Genomic DNA, 23,604 nt, shown 5'->3' with positions numbered 1-23,604 from the left:
AATAATTTTGGCATATGATGATATATTGATTCAAAGTCAAATTGAATCAAACAATATCAGGTTTTTGAGTTTTTCTAAAATATTTCTTTTTATGAGGTGCCACAAAATTAGGGCTTAAACTGACGTCTTTTGAGTCTCATCTCATCTCATTCGATTCTATATGCTACATTACTACAACACCTTAGTATTTATTATTATATATATAAATTTAAAGACGGAGAAGGGTTCTATATAATATTTTTTAAAAATCATGTAGATGTTTTGTTAGATGATGAAACAATAACAAATATCTATCGTTGTGTTGGACTGATAAATTTCAAATCTATGATTTCAATTTGTTTGACTTACTTGGACAAAATTCAAATTAATAAATCTAGTCATTATCAAGTTGAACAGTTTCAATAGTAATTTTTGTGGATTTCAATATATTCAAGATAAATGTTATTCGAAATTTCTTCAAATCCTTCCCTTAATTATATTATTTTTTTCAAATTAAATTCAAAAATCCAAATGCAAGGTAAATAAATTTTAAATGACTTTCTCTTATGTCTCAAAGTAAAGAAAACTGTTATGATTAATTGCAATAATTGTGATAGCTAAATATATAATCTTTAAATTTTGGTGATATATACACACAACATCGATTTGTTTCAGGATTCAACTGATATTTTACTGTATTTACAAGTTTCAACTCGGATGCCCTGTACTCAGGCTGGATGGCTTCTTTCTCAAATTTCTAACTAGATTGAGAGTAAGTGTGAGGCCCGGGGCCGAAGAGGGCGGGGGTGATCGCCGGTGCCATGAGGTTCCACGGACAATGAGCGGCTCCTGGCAGGCTTCTAGGTGGAGGGAACATGAATGAACCGATCCCACACCGGAATGAGAGGGATTCCGAGACTGTTCAATGTAATGGAATGTACAGTTGAAGAGGACTTAAAAGATTTGATATGTACTACTCATATCACGAAGGTGCATCTTCTTTTCGGTAGCTCATCACAAAAGAACTCCAAAGTTAAGCGTGCTTGACTTGGGGCAATTTTGGGATGTGTGACCTCCTGGAAAGTTTCCCAGGGTGCGTGTGAGTGAGGACATAAGCACGTTGAAAAAACTCGTCTTGGTACAGTGAGGACAAGTCGTCGAATCTGTGGCGTTACAGTAAATTTAAGACGACGTAATCCAACTGCATGCAAATCTAGGAACTATGAAAATAAGTAAATTAATTGATTTAATTGCTAAATTATTTGTGTGACATGCATGATTTTATATTAAATATGATTTAATTGTCATTTTGCATAAAATTGTATTTTTAAGGGATCTTCACGTTGCGATCGAGGAACGGAGACCGAGGGCTGGAAAACGTAAAATGTTTTTTTTAAATAATTGTTTTTAATTATTTAAAATATGGTTGATGGTTTTTCATAATTTTGAAAATAAAGGGTTTTGAGGTGATTTTATACGCCGGGACGTAAATTTTATCGGTATGGGCTTTTCAATAAAAATGCGAGCTTTTTGACAACCCGACTAATAAATCTACAATTTTATTTAAACAAAAACTTTGCTAATATTTTATTTGATTCTAATTAAGACTAATGGGCTTAATTTAGAGGCTTAATAGGCCTAAAGCCTTGTTAGTATTTAATTATGCTATATAATATATTAAACACCAAAGAAAACCCTACACTCACATCTTAAACACACGGCCACACACTTTGCACACATCAAAATTCTCTCCCAAAAGCACACCCTCACGGCACCACATAGTGAAGTTTTTTTCGAAGGCTCAAGTGAAATGCTAGCCAAAGTATCCCTCCGTTTTTCGACTCCAACGGTTGTTCGTTCGTATAAAATGCAAAGACACGCCATATTCTCCTTTTACTCATCATCACACCATAGTATTTGTTTATGCATGATTCTTTTTAAGAAAACGAATAAGCAAACGTTTCAGTTGGTATCAGAGCATATGTCCTGTAAAGGGTTGTGCCACCATCAGCGCCGGAAAGATCAGTAGTCAAGCCTCAATTTGTAAGTTTTACATGCTTTATATGATTTAATCTGTTGTTACCTGCATGATGACATGAATAATATGTTTACGTTACATGTTTACTAGCTTTTTGAATATTTATGCTGTACATGTTTAAAATACTAAAAGAGTTAGGATATGTCGCATGATAAGAGAACTTATATTTAAATGCATGTTGATTACGTTAGAATTTGGAAAACGTTCAGATAAAATGCCTCCTAGACGTGCCCCTGTTAATGAGAACCAAGTAGAGACCTAGTGTGAAACATCAAGGAAATGGACCTCCACCACCGCCTCCAGGAGATGCTGCTACTCGTGCTTTAGAGGGGATGGCTCATCTCTTCGAGCAACAGATACAACAGCAACAGTTACAGCAGCAGCAGTTACAGCAGATGCAGCAGGCACCAAGGCCACAACATGATATATATGATCAGTTCCGGAGGCTAGGGCCAAAAGAATTCTCAGGCACCACCGATCCCTTTGCTGCTGAGAGTTGGATCCGTTCACTTGAGGTACACTTTCGATACCTGGATATGGGGGATGCGGATCGTGTGAGGTGTACTACTTATCTATTCAGGGATGACGCTTCTTTGTGGTGGGAAGGAGCCGAGCATGGTGTTAACCTTGCTACACTCACATGGGCTCAATTCAAGACAAAATTCTATGAGAAATATTTTACTCCTGATGTCAGAAGTCGACTAAAGAGGGAATTTATGACTCTCCGTCAGGGAGACGCTACTGTTGCTGATTTTGTGAAGAAGTTTGATAGGGGTTGTCACTTTATACCCCTTATTGCCAGGGAAGCTGAAGAGAAGCTTATACACTTCATGGATGGTCTACGACCTACTATACGGAATAATGTTACGATGATGCGTCCCTTAGATTATGCCACTGCAGTTACCTATGCATATCAGGCTGAGCAAGCTTTGAAGGACATTGACTTTGAGTTACAGCGTAAGAGGCAACAACATCAGAATAACAATCAGCCTAATAAGAAGCCATATACGGGTCCTCCTAGACCTCAAGGGCCTCAAAAGCCCCAAGGTCGAGTCAAGAAACAAGGACAGCAGAAGCCACCACCTGCAGCACCTAAGCCTGCCGATAACCAACCTTGCAAGGAGTGCAACCATTTTCATTTTGGCAAGTGCATGTCGGGATCTTATAAATGCTTCATCTGCAAGGAAGAAGGGCATAAGGCTTCTGATTGCCCAAAGAAGAAAGCACCTACGGTTGGAAGAGCTTATGTGATGAATGCCGAGGAAGCAGAAGAAGAGGCAGACACGACGCTTATCACGGGTAACCTAGTCATTTAACATTTTTTTGCTTTCAATTGCTTAAAATGTTAAATTAGTTATTAGAATTGAATTGAGAACAAGATCTAACCTAGTGAAATTTAGGTTGCATGTTCTACCTTAGTTGGATTTAAGTTATGATTTTAGAAACCATAGAAATGATGTTAATTTTGTGCCATATTTTATGGATGAGTTGATTCCAAATAAAAAGTTGAGGGCCAAAATTTAAAGAAAATCATAACTAAGGGGGTTTTCTTTAGGGGTATCAAAATTATTGGGGTTAAAAGTGCAATTTTCGAAAATTTGAGGGCTAAAAGAAATTTCGAAAGATAAGGGACCTAAGTACAATCCTGAATTCTTAGGGGTCGATAATGTAATTCTCGGAACATGAGGGGCAAAAAAAAAGAATTTTCGAAAATATAAGGATTTATTTGCAATAATTCGAAAATTTGGGGACTAGAATGCGAAATTCGGAAAACTGAATGGCTACAATACAATTTTTTTTTTAGAAATGCTTAAGTTCAACATGCAATCTACATATAACTTTGGGAAATTAATGATAGTAAATCCTTAAGTTTCAACACGAAAAGATTTAAAAGACGTCTTCACCGCAGGGAGGATTATCATTCAAGGAGTAGCTACCTATGCATTGCTAGATTCAGGGGCTACACATTCTTTCAATCTGAAATCTTCATCCAAAGACTGAATATTATTCCTCAAGATATGGGTTTGGGCTTCAAAGTTACTATTCCTTCCGGTGATCTTATGCTCACAACAAAAATTGTCAAAAATCTGGAGCTTCGTTTATGCAAGGATGTGGTTCGGGCAGATCTTATTGTGCTTCCTATGCCCGAATTTGATATCATACTTGGGATGGATTGGCTATCAGCAAATGGAGCTTCGATTGATTTTCGTCAGCGATCAGTATCTATTAGACCACCTAATGGTAAATCTTTTGTCTTCTAGGCGGCCAGGAACAAGCAAATGCCGCACATCATCTCTTGTCTATGTGCGAGGAAACTTATTAAGCGGGGATGCAAAGCTTATCTAGCATGTGTCACTACCACACATGTTCCTATCAGTCAGAAATTGAGGGATGTTGATATTGTTAGAGATTTTCCTAGCGTCTTTCCCGAGTACGTTTCTGGCATTCCGCCCGATCATGAAGTGGAATTCTCTATCGATTTGATGCCGGGCACAGTTCCTATATCTAAAGTGCCTTATCATCTAGTACCTGCTGAAATGAAAGAATTAAAAGATCAAATTCAAGAATTTCTAGACAAGGGTTTTATTTGCCCTAGTTTTTCTCCATGGGGTGCACCTATATTGTTTGTGAAAAAGAAAGATGGTAGCATGCGTATTTGCATTGATTATCGAGAGCTTAATAGGGTCACTATCAAGAATAAATATCCACTGCCAAGAATTGAAGATTTATTTGACCAGTTACAAGGAGCATCGATATTTTCCAATATCGATCTGCGATCTGGATACCATCAGTTGAAAGTTAAAGAGGCGGATGTGCACAAGATAGCATTTCGTACGAGATATGGGCAGTATGAGTTTATGGTCATGCCATTCGGGTTGACCAATGCGCCAGCGATCTTCATGGATCTCATGAATCGCGTATTTCAGCCGTACCTGGATCAATTTATTATAGTCTTCATTGATGACATATTGATCTATTCCAAGAGCAGAGAGGAGCATAGTCGCCATTTGAGGACAGCACTACAAGTTCTACAAGATAGAAAGCTTTATGCGAAATTCAGCAAGTGCGAGTTTTGGCTTGATAGAGTGGCATTCTTAGGCCACATAATTTCTAGTAGTGGAGTGGAGGTCGATCCAAGTAAAGTTGAGGCAGTGAAAGAGTGGTCCAGTACCGAAGAGTGTTACCGAGATTCGCAGTTTCTTGGGACTAGCTGGCTATTATCGCAAATTCATCAAGGGATTCTCATCTATTGCAGTGCCTTTGGCATCTTTGACTAAGAAGAATGCGAAGTTTATTTGGGGATCCGAGTGTCAAGACAGTTTTGATAAGTTGAAGCAAGCCTTGATATCAGCACCAGTGTTATCTATGCCATCGGGGCAAGGGGAGTATGTTCTTTATACCGACGCTTCTAAACTTGGTTTGGGCGCAGTTCTGATGCAAAACAACTGAGTTATCGCCTATGCATCGAGGCAGCTGAAAATTCAAGAAAATAACTACCCTACTCATGATCTTGAGCTTGCAGCAGTAGTCTTTGCACTAAAAATCTGGAGACACTACCTTTATGGGGAGAAGTGCAAGATATTCACCGATCATAAAAGTTTGAAATACTTCTTCACCCAAAAAAGAGTTGAATATGAGACAGCGCAGATGGTTTGAGTTAGTGAAGGACTATGATTGTGACATTAGCTACCATCCGAGAAAAGCTAATGTAGTGGCAGACGCGTTGAGCAGAAAGGCAGCAGTTATCACTCAATTATCACTCCAAAAACCGTTACAGTCCAAGATACATCGGTTTGAGCTTACAGTGTATGCTAGGGGCAAGGCCCCAAATCTTGCCCACATTATCAGTCCAGTCGACTTTGAGAGATAGAATTCGAGATGGACAGTCCACTGATGAGCAGTTGCAAAAGTGGAGAGCTAGAGATGAAGCCAAGGGCCGGAATTTATATTCAGTGGTGGATGGTTTAGTTCGCTATTGAGATCCTCTATGGGTTCCTAGTGACGATTCCTTGAGAGATCTTATTATGAAGGAAGCCCATGACACACCTTACTCCATCCATCCGGGTAGTACAAAGATGTACAAAGATTTGCAGTTTTTATATTGGTGGCCAGGGATGAAGAGGGATATTTTAGGATTCGTATCCGAGTGTGTGACTTGTCAGCAAGTCAAAGCAGAGCATCAAAGACCAGCGGGGAAATTAAAGCCACTCCCTATTCCCGAGTGGAAATGGGAAAATATCACTATGGACTTTGTTGTGGGATTACCAAAGACTGTTAAGGGATTCAATGCTATATGGGTGATAGTTGATCGTCTAACTAAATCAGCGCATTTTCTACCTATTAAGACGACTTTCACCATGATTCAGTACGCCGACTTGTATATCCGATAGATAGTTCGTCTGAATGGAATTCATGTATCTATTGTTTCTGACAGGGATCCGAGATTCACGTCGTCTTTTTGGAAAAGTCTGCATGCAGCGATGGGGACCAAGTTATTATTCAGTACAGCATTCCATCCTCAAACCGATGGTCAGTCCGAAAGATTTATACAGATTTTGGAGGATCTACTGCGAGCGTGTGTCATTGATTTCCAAGGCGGTTGGGAACAAAAATTACCTCTAGTGGAGTTCACCTACAATAATAGCTATCAATCATCATTCGGGATGGCTCCTTTCGAGGCACTTTATGGATGAAAACGTAGATCTCCTATTCATTGGGACGAGGTTTGGAAAAGGAGGGATATTGGTCCGGATGTGATTGAAGAGACTGCCGAGCTTGTAGTCAAAATTTGTGATAGAATGAAGACTGCGCAAAGCCGACAAAAGAGTTATGCGGACAAAAGACGAAGGGACTTAGAGTTTGCAGTGGACGACCATGTATTTATGAAAATAGCACCTATGAAGGGTGTTATGCGATTTGGCAAGAAGGGGAAGCTAAGTCCAAGATTTATTGGTCCATTCGAGATTTTGGAGAAGATTGGGACACTAGCTTATAGAGTGGCGTTGCCACCAGCGCTTTCAGGAGTTCAGAATATGTTCCATATTTCAATGCTACGGAAGTACATGTCGAATCCGTCACATGTGCTTAATTATGAACCACTTCAATTAACTCCAAACATGACCTATGAAGAAAGACATGTCCAAATCTTGGCAAGGCAAGAAAGAAGATTGCGAAATAAAGTCATTCCAATGGTCAAGGTCAAGTGGCTTAATCACTCGGAAGAAGAGTTACTTGGGAAACCGAGAGGGGCTTAAGGAGTCGTTATCCAGAATTATTCGGTAAGTTCTAATTTCGATGACGAAATTTAATTTAAGGGGGGGAGGAATTGTAAGGTCCAAATTTAAGACGTCGTAATCCAACTGCATGCAAATCTAGGAACTATGAAAATAATTAATTAATTGATTTAATTGCTAAATTATTTGTGTGACATGCATGATTTTATATTAAATATGATTTAATTGTCATTTTGCATAAAACTGTATTTTTAAGGGATCTTCACGTTGCGATCGAGGAACAGAGACCGAAGGCTAGAAAACGTAAAATGTTTTTATTAAATAATTGTTTTTAATTATTTAAAATATGGTTGATGGTTTTTCATAATTTTAAAAATAAAGGGTTTTGCGGTGATTTTATACGCCGGGACGTAAATTTTATTGGTATTGTCTTTTCAATAAAAATGCGAGCTTTTTGACAACCTGGCTAATAAATCCACAATTTTATTTTAAAAAAAACTTTGCTAATATTTTATTTGATTCTAGTTAAGACTAATGGGCTTAATTTAGAGGCTTAATAGGCCTAAAACCTTGTTAGTATTTAATTAAGCTATATAATATATTAAACACCAAAGAAAACCCTACACTCACATCTTAAACACACGGCCACACACTTTGCACACATCAAAATTCTCTCCCAAAAGCACACACTCACGGCACCACATAGTGAAGTTTTTTTTCGAAGGCTCAAGTGAAAAGCTAGCCAAAGTATCCCTCCGTTCTTCGACGCCAACAGTTGTTTGTGCGTATAAAACGCAAAGGCACGTCATATTCTCCTTTTACTCATCATCACACCATAGTATTTGTTTATGCAATGATTCTTTTTAAGAAAACGAATAAGCAGACGTTTCAGTAAGACCAGTTAGATAGTCTAAAGTCAAGCCTGACAATCATTCTAAAGTTCAAGTTGTTCTCAAGATTGATATATGATGCTCTAGCTGCATATGAGTCTCCTAATGCTATACTTAGAGGACCAGCCAGACCTTCCATAAGTCAGGCTAGATTACTTCAAGTCGCATGCAAACTCAAACTAAACTTCTATTTTGATCTCTAGTTGCATATTGGTCTCTAGTCTGGGTTCTCGTATTCCTATATAAATCCAACCTACTCACCATATACTTCAACTCAGTATTGGCCACGAAAAATGGGTCCATGGTTAACAATCGATTATTTAGACTCGACTCGAATTTAAAAAGGTCGACCCTTTCAATTCTTTTCGTTAATGAGAATTTTCTGAATGAAATATGTACAATATATACAAACACATAAAATTCTTCATTTGATTGAGAGAATGAGATGAATAATGATGATGCAATAAATTAAAATATAATATTAACATAACTACTTTTAACTCAAATTATAATAGAGTTTGAGTCAAACATGAGATGATACACGAATATATATGAATTTCGATCCTTCACATGATAACATAATGAATCTATACAATCTTTCTCATGACATAGTCGATTGCATATACGTTTTGGTCTAATTCCATTTGGAGAAGTTTTTTTTTTTTTTAAAAAAAAGAATAATTTTTGGCATATGATGATATATTGATTCAAAGTCAAATTGAATCAAACAATATCAGGTTTTTGAGTTTTTCTAAAATATTTTTTTTATGATGGTGCCATAAAATTAGGGCTTAAACTGGCATCTTTTGAGTCTCATCTCATCTCATTCAATTCTATATGCTACATTACTACAACACCTTAGTATTTATTATTATATATATAAATTTAAAGACGGAGAAGGGTTCTATATAATATTTTTTAAAAAATCATGTAGATGTTTTGTTAGATGATGAAACAATAACAAATATCTATCGTTGTGTTTGGACTGATAAATTTCAAATTCATGATTTCAATTTGTTTGACTTACTTAGACAAAATTCAAATTAATTTTAAATCTACTCAATATCAAGTTGAACACTTTCAATAGTAATTTTTGTGGATGTCAAATATACTCAAGATAAATGTTATTCGAAATTTCTTCAAATCCTTCCCTTAATTATATTATTTTTTTCAAATTAAATTCAAAAATCCAAATGCAACGTAAATAAATTTTAAATGACTTTCTCTTACGTCTCAAAGTAAAGAAAACTGTTATAATTAATTGCAATAATTGTGATAGATAAATTTATAATCTTTAAATTTTGGTGATATATACACACAACATCGATTTGTTTCAGGGTTCAACTGATATTTTACTGTATTTACAAGTTTCAACTCGGATGCCTGGACTCAAGTTGGATGGCGTCTTTCTCAAATTTCTAACTAGATTGAGAATAAGACCAATTAGATGGTCTAAAGTCAAGCCTGACAAACATTCTAAAGTTCAAGTTGTTCTCAAGATTCATATATGATGCTCTAGCTGCATATGAATCTCCTAATGCTATACTTAGGCCATCTTCAACTAATAAATCTATTTTGGTGTAAATTTTACACTAAAATTGTGTTATTTCTGCACCAAATACAACATTCATCTTCAACTCATTTACTTCAAATTTTACACCAAAAAGAATGTTCCAGAAATAATTTTTTTATTTTACATATATTAATTATTATATTTTAGTTAATATATTTTTAATTATGACTAATGTTTTATTATTAATAAATTTAAATAATAATATAAGTTTATAATTTAATTATATAACATAAATTAATTTATATATAATATGAATTAATATATGAAAATTATTTAAATTGAAAAATATAAATACAAATTCAAACACAATACAGAATTATGTGTTTCAAGTAGCATTTGTATTTCGATTATTTTTTTCAACTTAGTTATGAATTGTACTGTTACATTAATTTTTGTATTTGTATTAAATTATAATAAATAAAAATCATAAAAACAAATTAGTTTTTAAATATTAATAATTAACGTAAATAAATAAATATTTTAAAAATCAAAAAATTTATTATAAATTAACGTAAATAAATAAATAAATATTTTAAATATATAAATATTTTAAATAATTATTATAATAAAAAATTAAAAAAAGAAAGAAAACCCATGCACCAAATTTGGCGCAGACCAGGGGGCTGCGCTATTTTGGCCCCCCATTGGAGGAATTTAAGTTGCACCAAAATGGTGGAAAGAGGACCATTCATACCTTCCATAAGTCAGGCTAGATTACTTCAAGTCGCACGCAAACTCAAACTAAACTTCTATTTTGATCTCTGGTTGCATATTGGTCTCTAGTCTGGTTTCTCGTATTCCAAGATAAATCAAAGCACTCATATGTTCGAGCAAGTATTTGATTAATTATTTGCTACTGTACCATGGAGCATGGAGCTATTTTGGGGCCAATAAAAAAAATAGGAGCGAGAGACAATATTTAAAAAACAAGGAGTCTGATTTTTTTTTTAAGAAACAAGGAGTTGACACTTTAATATTACATTAACTGTGATTAACTTTAACTTAATTAATTAATTGTCATCTTCTCTTTCTTCTCCATCTTCTCTTCTTTCTCCATCTACCACATCTGTTTAAAATTAGGTTACCAAAATAGAAAAACCATTAAAACAGCCATCTACCCCTCAACTGCTTCTGCATTACATTAAATTCAACTTCACAACCTCCACTCTGTTTACTCCTCTTGCTCATTCCTTAGATTTAGATCTAAATCTACTCCCAATCTTGTCCAATTCCTTTTCAAATCGCCTCTGTATTTGAAGAAAAAAAGTCCAACACAAGTAAGTTTTCTCCATTTTCCTTGGACCTAATTTCTTTATTTTCTTCATTTCTTCATTTAGCCAATTCAAAATTTTAATTAACCTAGTTGGTTGCTGCTCCACCTTTTAACTCGTCTAAAATTAAGTTGGTCGACCAATAAGAATTCTTCTTGGTCGACCAACTTAATTTCAGTCTTCTAAGAGGAACTTGGTCGACTGAAATAAGTTGGTCGATCAAGAAGAATTCTTCTCGGTTCGACCAACTTAATTTTGGTCGACTAAGGTGAATTTAATTCTTCTTGGTCGACAAACAAATTATAGGTCAATCAAGAAAGTCGACCAACAAATTTTATGGTCGACCAATAGAAGAATTTTTCTTGGTCGACCAACAAAACTTATGGTCGACAATAAAATTTTGTTGGTCGACCTGATGCTTATTTATGTATTTTTATTATTATTTTAATTTTTTCTCATTCTAATTATCTTTTTTGAATTTTGCAGGATATGCCTACAGTTATTGTTGTTCATATAGATGATAAATGGGAAGTGAGCGAAGATATGGTATATAAATGGAATGCAGGGTCCAATGCTAAGTTTGTAACTATTCCAGTATATGATAATATTTGTTATTTTGAAAATTTAAGAAGTAAACTATATTGAGCTGGGAAAGTAGACGATACTGCTAACTTGAGGTTGAGTTATCTTTTAGATTTGCCGTGTAACATTAAACCGATTTATATAGAGAATGACCATGATTTAAAAGCATATTTGTAATCTTGGTTGTCCGAAAACTAGGCCAGTGCTTCAAGTTGAAATTGAACATGTTGCTTCTTTTGATGTTTCTGATAATATGCACGGAGTTGGTATTGATGAATACAATAGTAATTTTAACGAACATAGACATTCTGATGATTATTTTCACTTGAATATTGTTTCTTTGGATCGTAACAGTAGCAGTGAGTATTTCGACGAAGCACATAATATGGATGTCATCCATGTGGATCGTAATAACACGGCTGAGATATACGATGAAGCACGTGATGTGAATGTCATCCATGACGTTGTTGTCGAGGCAAATGTGGTTGCAAGTAATGACGCAAATATGGTTGCAGATGTGGATATTGATAATGATACATTTTCATTCACGGATGGTTCAAAGTTGTTTGTTGGTCAAGAATTTTCAAACAGAGAAGCGGTGAAAAAAGAGTTAAGTAGAATCAGTTTGGAAGCTTGCTTTGAATTTGAGACTGTAAAAAGTTGTCAAAAAGTACGCTGTAAAATGTATAGTGTCTGATTGTAAGTGGAGAATCTGGACCTCAAATATTAAGAATGATTCACATGCATTCTTCGTTCGGACATATTGCAATACAGACACATGTGGTTTGACTGGGAGATGCAAGAGAATCCGCGGAGCGAGTTTGGCTGTTGTTCGTGATATGTTGGTGGATAATTTCCAAGGTCATCTGGTGCCAATTGTAACAAAAGCGGTGATGGCGATGATGTGCAATAGTATGAATGCTGATATATCATATTACAAGGCTTGGAGAGGAAAAGAACTAGCAGACAATGTTTTGAAAGGTGATCCTACGAAGAGTTTTACTGTATTGCCTTGTTATTTTCACATGGTTGAGAAGATGAATTGTGGAAGCATAACAGACATATGTGTCGACGAGGAAAATCGATTCAAGTATATGTTTCTTGCCTTTGGTGCATGCGTCAGAGGATATCGAAGTATGCGGAAAGTTGTATCAATTGATGGTACGTGGTTGAAGGACAAGTATAATGTTGTTTTACTCGTGGCATCGGCACAAGATGGAAATTATCACCAATATCTTTTGGCGTGGGTAATAGTAGATGTCGAGTGTACTTCTTCGTGGAGTTGGTTTTTAACGAAGTTGTTAGAAGTAGTATCAGACGAGGATGAACTGGTGATAATTTCGTACAGACATCAGGGAATCATTAATGCGGTTTCTAGTGTCTATAGAAATACGCATCATGGTCATTGTATGTGGCATTTATCTCAAAATTTGAAAACTAGGTGCAAAAAGAAGGGTGCAACCGAAATGTTTCTGCACATTGCAAAAATTTATAAGCATGTCGACTTTGATATTGTATACAATGATTTTAGGAATAGATATCCCGAGGCCGCACAATTTTTGGATGAGAGAGATTCAATTAATCGATGGACTCGAGCATATTGTCCGAAGACCCGTTACAATATTATGACGACAAACGGGGTTGAGTCGATCAAAGCTAGACTACTTGAAGAGAGGAAGCTTCCAATCATTGCACTTTTAGATTCTTTGCAGAAACTGGCCTCGTCTTGGTTTGCCCGATATCGCCACGCATCAATTGAGGCTAATACTATTCTGACCCATGCCATCGAAGGGATTTTTCGTAGCAGGTTCACTGATGCCCAGGGAATGCAATTTTTTGAATTAGGACATCTTGAGTTTGATGTTAGGAGCCGCGGACATTCGGCCATTGTGGACCTAGAATAAAAAAGATGCACATGTCAAGTTTTTGATATTGATATAATCTCATGTGCTCATGCCATTGCAGCCAGTTGGTTAGCCAAGATTGATTTATATGATTTGTGTTCAGAATATTATTCTACGATGACATTGTGCATGGCTTATTCAGAAACTGTGTATCCAGTTCCCGATGAAAGTGAATGGCCACGTAACATTAATTTTCCAGTGGTATTGTCTCCTTTGTTAGAGAAGAGACTTGGCAGAAAAAACAAAAGAGATTTCCTTCGATTGGTGAATTCAGCAAAAGATAGAAGAACATCATTTGGGTCGACCAAGACCAATATCGGTCGACCCAGAAGGCCGATCAAATTGGTCGACCATTTTGGTGTTGGGTCGATCCACATGATTCATATGTTATATTGTGAAATTGAGAATCTTATGTTAAAAAATGTAACATATTTGTGAAATTATGATTCATATATTAAAAATTGTAACATAATTGTGATATTATGATTCACATGTTTTATTCTGAAATTGAGAATCTTATGTTAGAAAATGTAACATAATTGTGAAATTATGATTCATATATTAAAAATTGTAACATAATTGTGATATTATGATTCATATGTTATAGTGTGAAATTGAGAATCTTATGTTAAAAAATATAACATAATTGTGATATTATGATTCATATGTTATATTGTGAAATTGAGAATATTATGTTAAAAAATGTAACATAATTGTGAACTTATGATTCATATATTAAAAATTGTAACATAATTGTGACATTATGATTAATATATTATATTGTGAAATTGAGAATCATATGTTAAAAAATGTAACATAATCGTGAAATTATGATTCATATATTAAAGTTTGTAACATAATTGTGACATTATGATTCATATGTTATATTGTGAAATTGAGAATTTTGTGTTAAAAAATGTAACATAATTGTGAAATTATGATTCATATATTAAAAATTTTAACATAATCGTGACATTATGATTAATATGTTATATTGTGAAATTGAGAATCTTATGTTATAAATGTAACATAATTGTGAAATTGTGATTCATATATTAAAAATTGTAACATAATTGTGACATTATGATTCAAATGTTATAAAACCCTAAACCCTAAATTCTAAACCCTAAAACCTCAAATGAACATGGCTCACAACAACATGATCGACCCAGAACAACATGATCGAACACAAAGGAATATGGTCGACCACGAATGAATCTGGTCTACCAAAATCAACAGGGTCGATCGAAAATGAACATGGTCGACCCAAAAGCAAGCATATCGACCACAATATTTTTCGAACCAAATCAAATTCGACTATAAACAATGTCCAATACATCACAACAATGTCCATTAATTATCAAACATATTACATGCTAAAAAATATCTGAACTCAGATACTAATCTATCATCTAAATTTAGTACTATTTGCTCACTCCTCCTCGACAAAGCATATCCAGCCACAGCTAACACAAATGCTCCAGAATACTCGCTGTAAAAGTAAAAAAAATTATTGAAGTTATTATTATTTTTAATAGAAATAGTAATAAAATTATTAATCTATCTTTCAATGCTAAACATACTACACATTAGAGATATGACAACATATGTTTAATCTTGGCTCTGAATTCATTATGTAGTTGTATATACCATGGCCTCTCGTGGTGTGGGTTGTTCCCAACAATGGATAGCAGACGAACATCATTTACAAGTATAGGCTCTATTTCCTCATTCAGAGCTTTGAGGTTGGGATCGTGCCTTCGCTGCAAGTCAACTATAATGCACTTATTCACCCCTGCCACGAGTTTTAGCAAAAACCAGCGCCCATCTGTGTGGACAGAGATGAGAATTCTTCGTGCAATTTTCCACGAGAGACACGGCCATTTTGGATCAATACCTTTCATTATCCCCACCAGATTTGTGTTGACAACTTTATCTTCATCTTCGGCCAATACTAACATCGAATTGTAGAAATACGTGTCCATCAACGACACATCTGGTGACATCACTTCAGGATGTCGGATTTGCATCTCAAGCAATCCACAGAGAGCTTTGCCGATGTGCTGAATTCGATAGAAGAAAAGGTTTTCAAAGCTTAAAAATAAGTTCTCTACAACTATACACGATTTGTAAATGCTTACAGAGACAGTGACATGCGAGTTCGTGATCGCCATGGACCCGTAGAACGACTTCTCATATTCGGCATAAAAACCTGGAATCCTACTTGGCAAACGGTCGAGCATCGATGCCCTAACTCGTGCCAGCGAGTTGTTTACCTTGAAAGTCACGGTCTCTGCAAGTGGCCTCACACTGTCATCTATAATTGCCCCAAACTGACGGTTTGCTACGTAAATTGATAAATTATAACAACTTTAATGCAAATATGAATAGATAAGGTGTGGTGTAATAACCTCTCGACGTGGTCGCCTCGCCACCTGACATACCCGCATCCGGAGTCACTTGAATATCTAAAAACAAAAAGTTTATTGTTCAATATACTATACATAAATATAAAATCAAAAAAGTGAATTACCTCACTTTCTGAGGATTCTTCTGTTATGACTGGAAGGTTAGGCTCAAATATCCGTTGTGTTTGGCTACTACTGTCAATTTCAAACAATGTTACTAGTAGAAATAAAGATAACAAATCCACTTTAACAGTCAAAAAATAATAAACCTGCAGAGGCAGAACAAAACCACCGACAAGGAAGCTACCATCAACTTCTTTCAGACCCTATGCCTCGGTGAGGTAATTATATCGCCTTAAAAGGTCCTTATTCAAACATCGGACCACATCCCGATAGGCTACTCTACCCGAGGGATAATTTTTAAACCTATCCAAATCATCTACAAGCCTCAATTATTTAGGGTCGATCTTCGTCGTCTTTTCCTAGTCGCCTCACCTAATATGGCACAACAAAAGTATAGACTAGCCATCTTTATCTTCTTCACGTCTATACCAGTCTCATTCTGCTCTTGGACACTAATCTTTCCCTCCAAATCACTCAAAACAATCTCAGACTTACCGGAAAAGTGTGTGGTGCAAAATACACCTCTATCTGGTAAATCTTCGGGCACTATAGCGCAATCGAGACAGGTTATTAAACAAAACTCTAACAAAGAAAATATAACCGGCCTCTTGCGCACCACCATCCATAAATCATCACTACTACTATCAACTATCTGATTACTCATTAAATACCATAGAATTTGACTAGAATTGTTAAAATCTCTATAATACCTAACCAAATTACCAAAAGGCGACTGCTCGAAAAAAAAGTTCTCTCATCGTTGTTCAAATAACGATGAATCATCTCAGCAATATCTTTATATCTGGATTGAATTGTCAATTTGCATCGAAAAATTTCATCACTGCCTAGTTTTTTCGGCAAATAGACATGTGATACAAATAAATACGTTAGTAAAGTTAGGAAAGTTAGGAAAATCAATGGAGAATTTCGAAGCTTGAGTTCAGTCGACCCAAACGTTGGTCGATCCACGCTATGGTCGACCAAATAGTTGGTCGACCACACATGGTCGACCCATCTTTTTGGTCGACCAAACAAGAGTTGTTGGTCGACCATAGCATGGATCGACCATGCCTGTGTCCACTAAGTCGACCATAACGTGGGAAAGTTGGTCGACCATAGCGCGGATCGACCATGCCTATGTCCACTAGGTCGACCATAACGTTGGTCGATCAAGCTTGTGTCTTCTTCAACACGACGCACACGACGCAGAAACATTAAATCGATAAACACACAGAAGCAACAAATCGAAATGAACGTGAAAATTACCACATTTTGGTTAGTCATTCTTTCGATTGAGTTTGTGTCGCCTCGAGAGGAAAGAAATTTTCGGGAACCGAGGGTTTAGGGTTCTCTGTTGCAAATTTTGCAAAGGAGGATTTAGGTTCTCTGTTGAAAATTTAATCGTGTATTTAAAGAATTTAAACTTAAAACATAGGGATATTTAGGTAAATTTACTTATGGATCCTTTTTTTAAATAAATCACAGTAGAGTCCATATTCCCTAAATTTCCCTCTATTTTGTGCACAATGGGTCGAATGAATTTCTCATTTTCTCAAAAGGGATACGCAGAGACCTTTTGACTTACAATCTACAGGTTTATTCACTTGTGCCAACATTTCTAATGGAAATGCTGCAATTCGGAGAAGTAAACTCTCTTTATCTGGAGGTCCTCTTACCTCCACTTGCAAGAAGAGAGGGAACTCAAAGTGGATTTTTTTTATTATTGGCAGACATCAATTCCAAAACTCTTTTGGAAAAAACGGGGTCTTTTGAAACTATCACCATCGAGAAGTTTCAGGTAATGACCTTTATTGCTTCTAAATTCAAATTAATTGGTCATATATTCTGTTTTGAATTTTGGAGACAACAACTAATCTATAGGCTTTCCTATCCAAATTTGCTATATGCTCGAGCAACACACGGTCAAGTTGATCGGTGCATTACTTGTGGAGGAGTTTAAGAAGAAAAACATGACAACATGGGTTGAGTTGTTGGCTGTTAAGGAGGAAAAATGACGAGAACGGGCTGCTCGAATACAGACCATACAAGCTAAAACACCATATCTCCAATGTTCAAACGACTATCAATATGGTCATGTCCTCCAATGAGGATAGGGAAAAGGTCCCTTTGACTCAAGTGTTTACAGCTCCAAAGAAGAAAGTCGAAGAGAAGAAGCAGCCAGAGGAGTGCATAAAACCCAATTCTAAGAAGATCAAGTTGATCAAACACATTTTCGAGCTTATCCGGCCAACACCAATTCCATCTATTCCCATCTCCAGCTTTATGAGTTGAGTGAAAATTGTTAATCCTTCCGTCAGTTCTACACATTTTGGACTTTCCAACATTGATCCTATGGACAAAAGCAAAGGAAAGTTTGGTGCGAAACATTCCAGCTGTCTAATGTTAAAACTACTATCAACCTACCCATCCAGCAAATATATGAGATGGTGAAGCGAAGGTTAATTGCTTTTATAATCAAGTTGATTACAGGTCAGGAATCCATTTTTCAACTATCTTGGAGGAACACAAATTAGAGTGTATTGCAAAGCTTGAGACAAACATTGTGCGATGGGAAGAAATTGAGGTGGTTCCTGAAGCTCTTTTGAGGAGAGAATTTGCGGGGCTGCAGCTGAAAGAGAGCTTAATAAGACCTCTTATCATGAAAAATAAGGATAATTTTGACCCTCAAAGTCCAAATACAAGGGATGATGCAGCTGTGATGAAACAACTGGAAATGGAGGTCTTCACAGTCTCTATGTCTATCAAATTCAAAAGACAAGAGCTTGCCTTGCCTGCAATATTAGTAACAATCAGACTGCCTTTAGGGTTGATGAGGCAGTTGCAATGATGGAAGAAGCAGTTCTTTACTAGTAGAAAAATGAAGAGTTTAATTGAGTTCATGAAAAAACTCAAGCTTGCGAGACTGTCATTCCTAAGCATCCAGCCAGTTCCATGGAAATAGAGAGTAGCATTGCCAAGGACCAGCTGGAGTCGGGACCTTTGCCAAAAATTCCTCTTACATCTATGAATGAGGTAGTCAAATCCATATCTGAGTATGACTGTGTGGATGCTACCATGCCAGCCAATCCATCTGAATTTAGGAATTCTGATATGGCTATTTTGGATGAGGACTTTGATAATGAGGAGAAGAAAGAGGAATTTTTTGATAGTGTTTGTAGATTACGATAAATCTGGTGGGAATTTAAATTGATATCAATAAGTTGTATTGATGTGATAGGATATGATAATCTTGTAAATTTGGTAGGCTAATATTTTCTAATCTTTGTTTCTCCTTAATAGTTGGGATTTGATATAGCCATTGTAACTATAAATATATGTATTATTTTCAATGAAATACACAAGTTTTTTCTCTCAATATTTTTCTCATGGTATCAGAGCACTAGGGTTTCAATACATTCTACAATAATATGTCTTCAACTTCATCCGTCTCTTCTGAAGAAATCATGCCAGAAAAAACTATTGGGCATGTCACTACTTTTTCTGGTAGTGACATTTCTTCAATCCAGATCACTACCCACAAATTAAATGGGCGTAATTACCTTCAGTGGGCTCAATCGGTAAAAATCGTTATTTGTGGGCGTGGGAAACTTGGTTGCCTCACAGGGGAATTAAAGCCACCAACGCATTCTGACTCAACACATAAGAATTGGCTGGCTGAAAATTCCATCGTTCTTGCTTGGCTAATCAACTCGATGGAGCCTGAAATCAGTCGGCGCTATCTATGGTTTCACACAGCAAATGAAGTGTGGGACGCTGCTCGCCGGATTTACTCCGACCTTTGAAATGCATCCCAAATCTATGAGCTCCGATCAAATTTGAAGGATATGAAGCAAGGGAAAAAATATGTAACGAAATATTTTTTAGACCTTCGATATTTGGCAAGAACTGGACCTGTTTCGTGATGATTCCTCGTCTTGTGCAGACTGCAGCATCAAGATCAGGAGTAATCTTGAGAAAGAATGGGTCTTTGATTTTCTAGCTGGGCTTAATCGTAATCTTGATGATGTTCGTGGCCGGGTAGTTGCAAGAGACCCATTTCCATCTTCCGACGATGCCTTTGCGGAAGTTCGACGTGAAGAGATGCAAAGAAAAGTCATGTTTTCTGATTATTCACCAATCCCACCATCTGTTCCTGATGTGTCTGCATTAGCCACACAAAAATCTGCATTTCCTGGCCAACATTTCCACAAAAGGCCTTCGTGTGATCATTGTAAACGTCCAGGCCATACCAAAGACAAGTGTTGGGCGATTTATGATAAACCAGCCAATTGGCAGCCCAAGAAAAAGAATGAACAGCATGGTTATCAAGCCCTATCTCTTAAAGAACAACCTAGAAACTCAGAAAATTCTGCTCCTTTCCCCAATGAGCAGATTGCACAGATTGAAGAATATTGTCGACTGATCCGCCAGGCCTCACTTAATCCACCGCAAATCAAAACTGTTGGTTCTTGTTCTATGACTCAATCTGGTAATCTTTTCTCGGCCCTCCGCTCTTATTCCATTGGTTATTGGATTGTTGATTTCGGGGCCTCTGACCATATGACTAGCGATTTTAATTTATTTTGCACTTATAAACCCTGTTCTGCCCATACTTCTGTGAAAATCGCTAATGGGTCAATGACTCCAGTTGCTGGTTTTGGTAGCATACGTTTATCTAAGGATGTCATCCTAAAGTCAGTTTTCCATGTTCTTACCCTAACTTGCAATATGATATCAGTGAGTAAATTCACACTTGACAATAATTGTATTGCTAAATTTGTTCCTTTGTCATGTCAATTTTAGGACCTACTATCGGGGAAGACGATTGGCAGTACTAAGATTCACAATGGACTTTACTACCTAGAGATTCCTCAAGACTGTCTCCCAACTCGAGTGTCTCACGTTGCTTCTCTCTCTGATTCTAGAATTAGGACAATAATGTTATGGCATCATAGACTTGGCCATCCTTGTTTCTCATATATCAAAAAATTGTTTCCATCTTTATTCAATAATAAAAGTCTTGATTTGCTTCAGTGTGATATTTGTCATTTAGCTAAGCACACTCGTAATTGTTTTCCTCCAAAAACATATACACCAACCGCTCCATTTTCTCTTATTCATAATGATATTTGGGGTCCTTCACCAAGTGCTACGTCAAATGGTAAAAAATGGTTCCTCACATTCATTGATGACCATACTCGACTCACGTGGGTGTATCTTTTCAATAATAAATCTGACACAAGCAAAATTTTCAAAGATTTCCACATAATGATTCAAACTCAATTTCATACCCATATTCAAACTCTTAGAACCGACAATGGTAAAGAATATTTCAATACTATTCTAGGTGATTATCTGTTGGATAACGGGATTCTTCATCAAAGCTCTTGTGTTGATACTCCTCAACAAAATGGCGTATCCGAAAGAAAGAATCGTCATTTGTTGGAAGTCACACGTGCCCTAACGTTCACCATGAATATTCCTAAGTATATTTGAGGGGATGCCATTATCACTGCTACTTATCTCATCAATCGCTTACCAAGCCGCACTCTTGACTTTGAAACACCTTTATCCCTTCTTCTTAAAAAATATCCACATGTGTCTACTTCAAATGATCTTCCTTTAAAAACCTTTGGTTGTACAGCCTTCGTTCATGTCCACAATCACAACAGAAGTAAACTTGATCCTCAATCCATGAAGACTATGTTCATTGCTTATTCTTCCACTTAAAAAGGTTATAAATGCTACTGTCCACACACAAAGAAGACCTATGTCTCTCGTGATGTCACCTTCCTTGAAAACACTACTTACTTTCCTCCACCTTCGCTTCCAGGGCGGAACCTAGATACAGAATCTTGGTGGGATACTCCATCTCTTCCCATATGTGATCCACTCCATGAGATTCCTCAAACACCAGACACAAACTTTCCTAAAAATTCTCACACAAATTCTCAGGTACATATCCCAATACAGGAAACAGAGGAAGAATCAACACTGTTACAAGAGTTAAAAGTCTACTCAAGACGGAAGAAACCTCAGGCAACTAAAGACATTGTGAATCCTAACAATAGTCAAGAGGATGAACCGGTAGTGGATCCTCAGTCAAATACTACCCTTGACCTAGATCTGCCTATAGCAGTCAGAAAACGTAAGAGATCTTGTACCCAACATCCTATCTCAAATTTTGTATCTTACTCAAATTTATCTTCATCATTTCGTGCCTTTGCCTCAAGATTGTCTAGTACAATAATTCCCGGGTCTTTTCAAGAGGAACTTGTTATGCCTGAATGGAGAAATGTCGTCCTTGAGGAAATGAAGGCTTTGAAAATGAATAATACTTGGAATCTGGTCGAATTATCACAAGGAAAAACTATGGTGGGATGCAAATCGGTATTTACTGTTAAATATAGGGTAGATGGCTCGATTGAAAGATACAAGGCCCGACTTGTGGCTAGAGGCTTCACTCAAACATATGGCATTGATTATACTAAAATGTTTGCTCATGTTGCCAAAATCAATACTATTCAAATTCTGTTATGCATTGATTATACTGAAACGTTTGCTCCTGTTGCAAAAATCAATACTATTCGAATTATGTTATCCTTGCCAGCAAATCTTGATTGGCCATTGCACCAATTCGATATAAAAAATGCATTTCTGAATGGGGATCTTGAAGAGGAAGTTTACATGAGTCAACCTCCGGGATTTGAAGAAAGGTTGGGGAGTCAAACTGTTTGCAAACTTAACAAATCTCTTTATGAGTTGAAAGCAGTCACCTCGTTCCTGTTTTGAAAGATTCTCTCCAGTAATCAAAAAGTTAGGATATGTTCAGGGACAAGCAGATCATACACTCTTCTTTAAACATTCTGAGAAAGGAAAAATCACCATTTTCATAGTGTATGTTGATGACATCATTGTCACTGGAGATAACAATGATGAAATGGAGATGGTTAAGTTGATGATGGCAAAACAATTTGAAGTCAAAGATCTTGGAACAGTGAAGTATTTTTTAGGTATGGAAATAGCTAGGAGCAAGAAAGGAATCTCTATCTCTCAAAGAAAATACACTTTAGATCTCCTGAAGGAAACATGTATGTTGGGGTGCAAACCAGGTCATACACCTATTGATCCTGGGAACAAAGGAAAAATGTTTGAGGGTGGACCAGTGGATAAAGAGAGTTATCAGCGTCTTGTTGGAAAACTCATTTATCTCTCACATACTCTCCCTAATATTGCCTTTGCAGTGAGCTTAGCAATCCAATACATGCATTCACCTTGCCAAGGTCATCTTAATGTAGTATACATAATTTTGAGATATCTTAAACAAACTCTTGGAAGAGGATTATTTCTTGAGAAAACTAGTGATAGAAGGGTTACTGCATTCATTGATTCTGATTGGGCTGGATCCATCACTGATAGAAAGTCAACTTCGGGTTATTGTACAATTGTCTAGGGAAATCTAGTGACATGGCGCAGCAAGAAACAGTAAGTTGTTGCAAGAAGTAGGCTGAAGCTGAGTATAGAGCTATGGCCCATGGAGTATGTGAACTCATTTGGATTAAAAGAATAATGAAAGAATTAAAGATAGAGTTTGAAGGTCCT

At 36.4% G+C, this 23,604-nt stretch overlaps 2 protein-coding genes across 2 annotated transcripts; one reads left to right on the top strand and one right to left on the bottom strand.

Moving 5' to 3' along the window:
- Positions 1-14,824: 14,824 nt before the first annotated feature.
- On the bottom strand, positions 14,825-17,159 carry LOC142538568 (uncharacterized). Its single transcript, XM_075643878.1, has 8 exons — positions 16,958-17,159; positions 16,726-16,847; positions 16,498-16,548; positions 16,010-16,148; positions 15,883-15,939; positions 15,613-15,815; positions 15,122-15,534; positions 14,825-14,963 (listed from the first exon to the last, which is right to left on the bottom strand). The coding sequence occupies exons 1-8, from the start codon at positions 17,157-17,159 to the stop codon at positions 14,825-14,827; spliced, it is 1,326 nt and encodes a 441-aa protein (XP_075499993.1).
- Positions 17,160-18,954: 1,795 nt separating this feature from the next.
- LOC142538567 (uncharacterized) lies at positions 18,955-23,455 on the top strand. Its single transcript, XM_075643876.1, has 6 exons — positions 18,955-19,173; positions 19,530-19,766; positions 19,888-20,739; positions 21,037-21,163; positions 21,737-22,718; positions 22,798-23,455. The coding sequence occupies exons 1-6, from the start codon at positions 18,955-18,957 to the stop codon at positions 23,453-23,455; spliced, it is 3,075 nt and encodes a 1,024-aa protein (XP_075499991.1).
- Positions 23,456-23,604: the final 149 nt, after the last annotated feature.

Source organism: Primulina tabacum, chromosome 3 (assembly GCF_025594145.1).
Source record: "Primulina tabacum isolate GXHZ01 chromosome 3, ASM2559414v2, whole genome shotgun sequence".
Taxonomy (NCBI): domain Eukaryota; kingdom Viridiplantae; phylum Streptophyta; class Magnoliopsida; order Lamiales; family Gesneriaceae; genus Primulina; species Primulina tabacum.
This window is presented reverse-complemented; position numbering and strand designations above follow the sequence as displayed.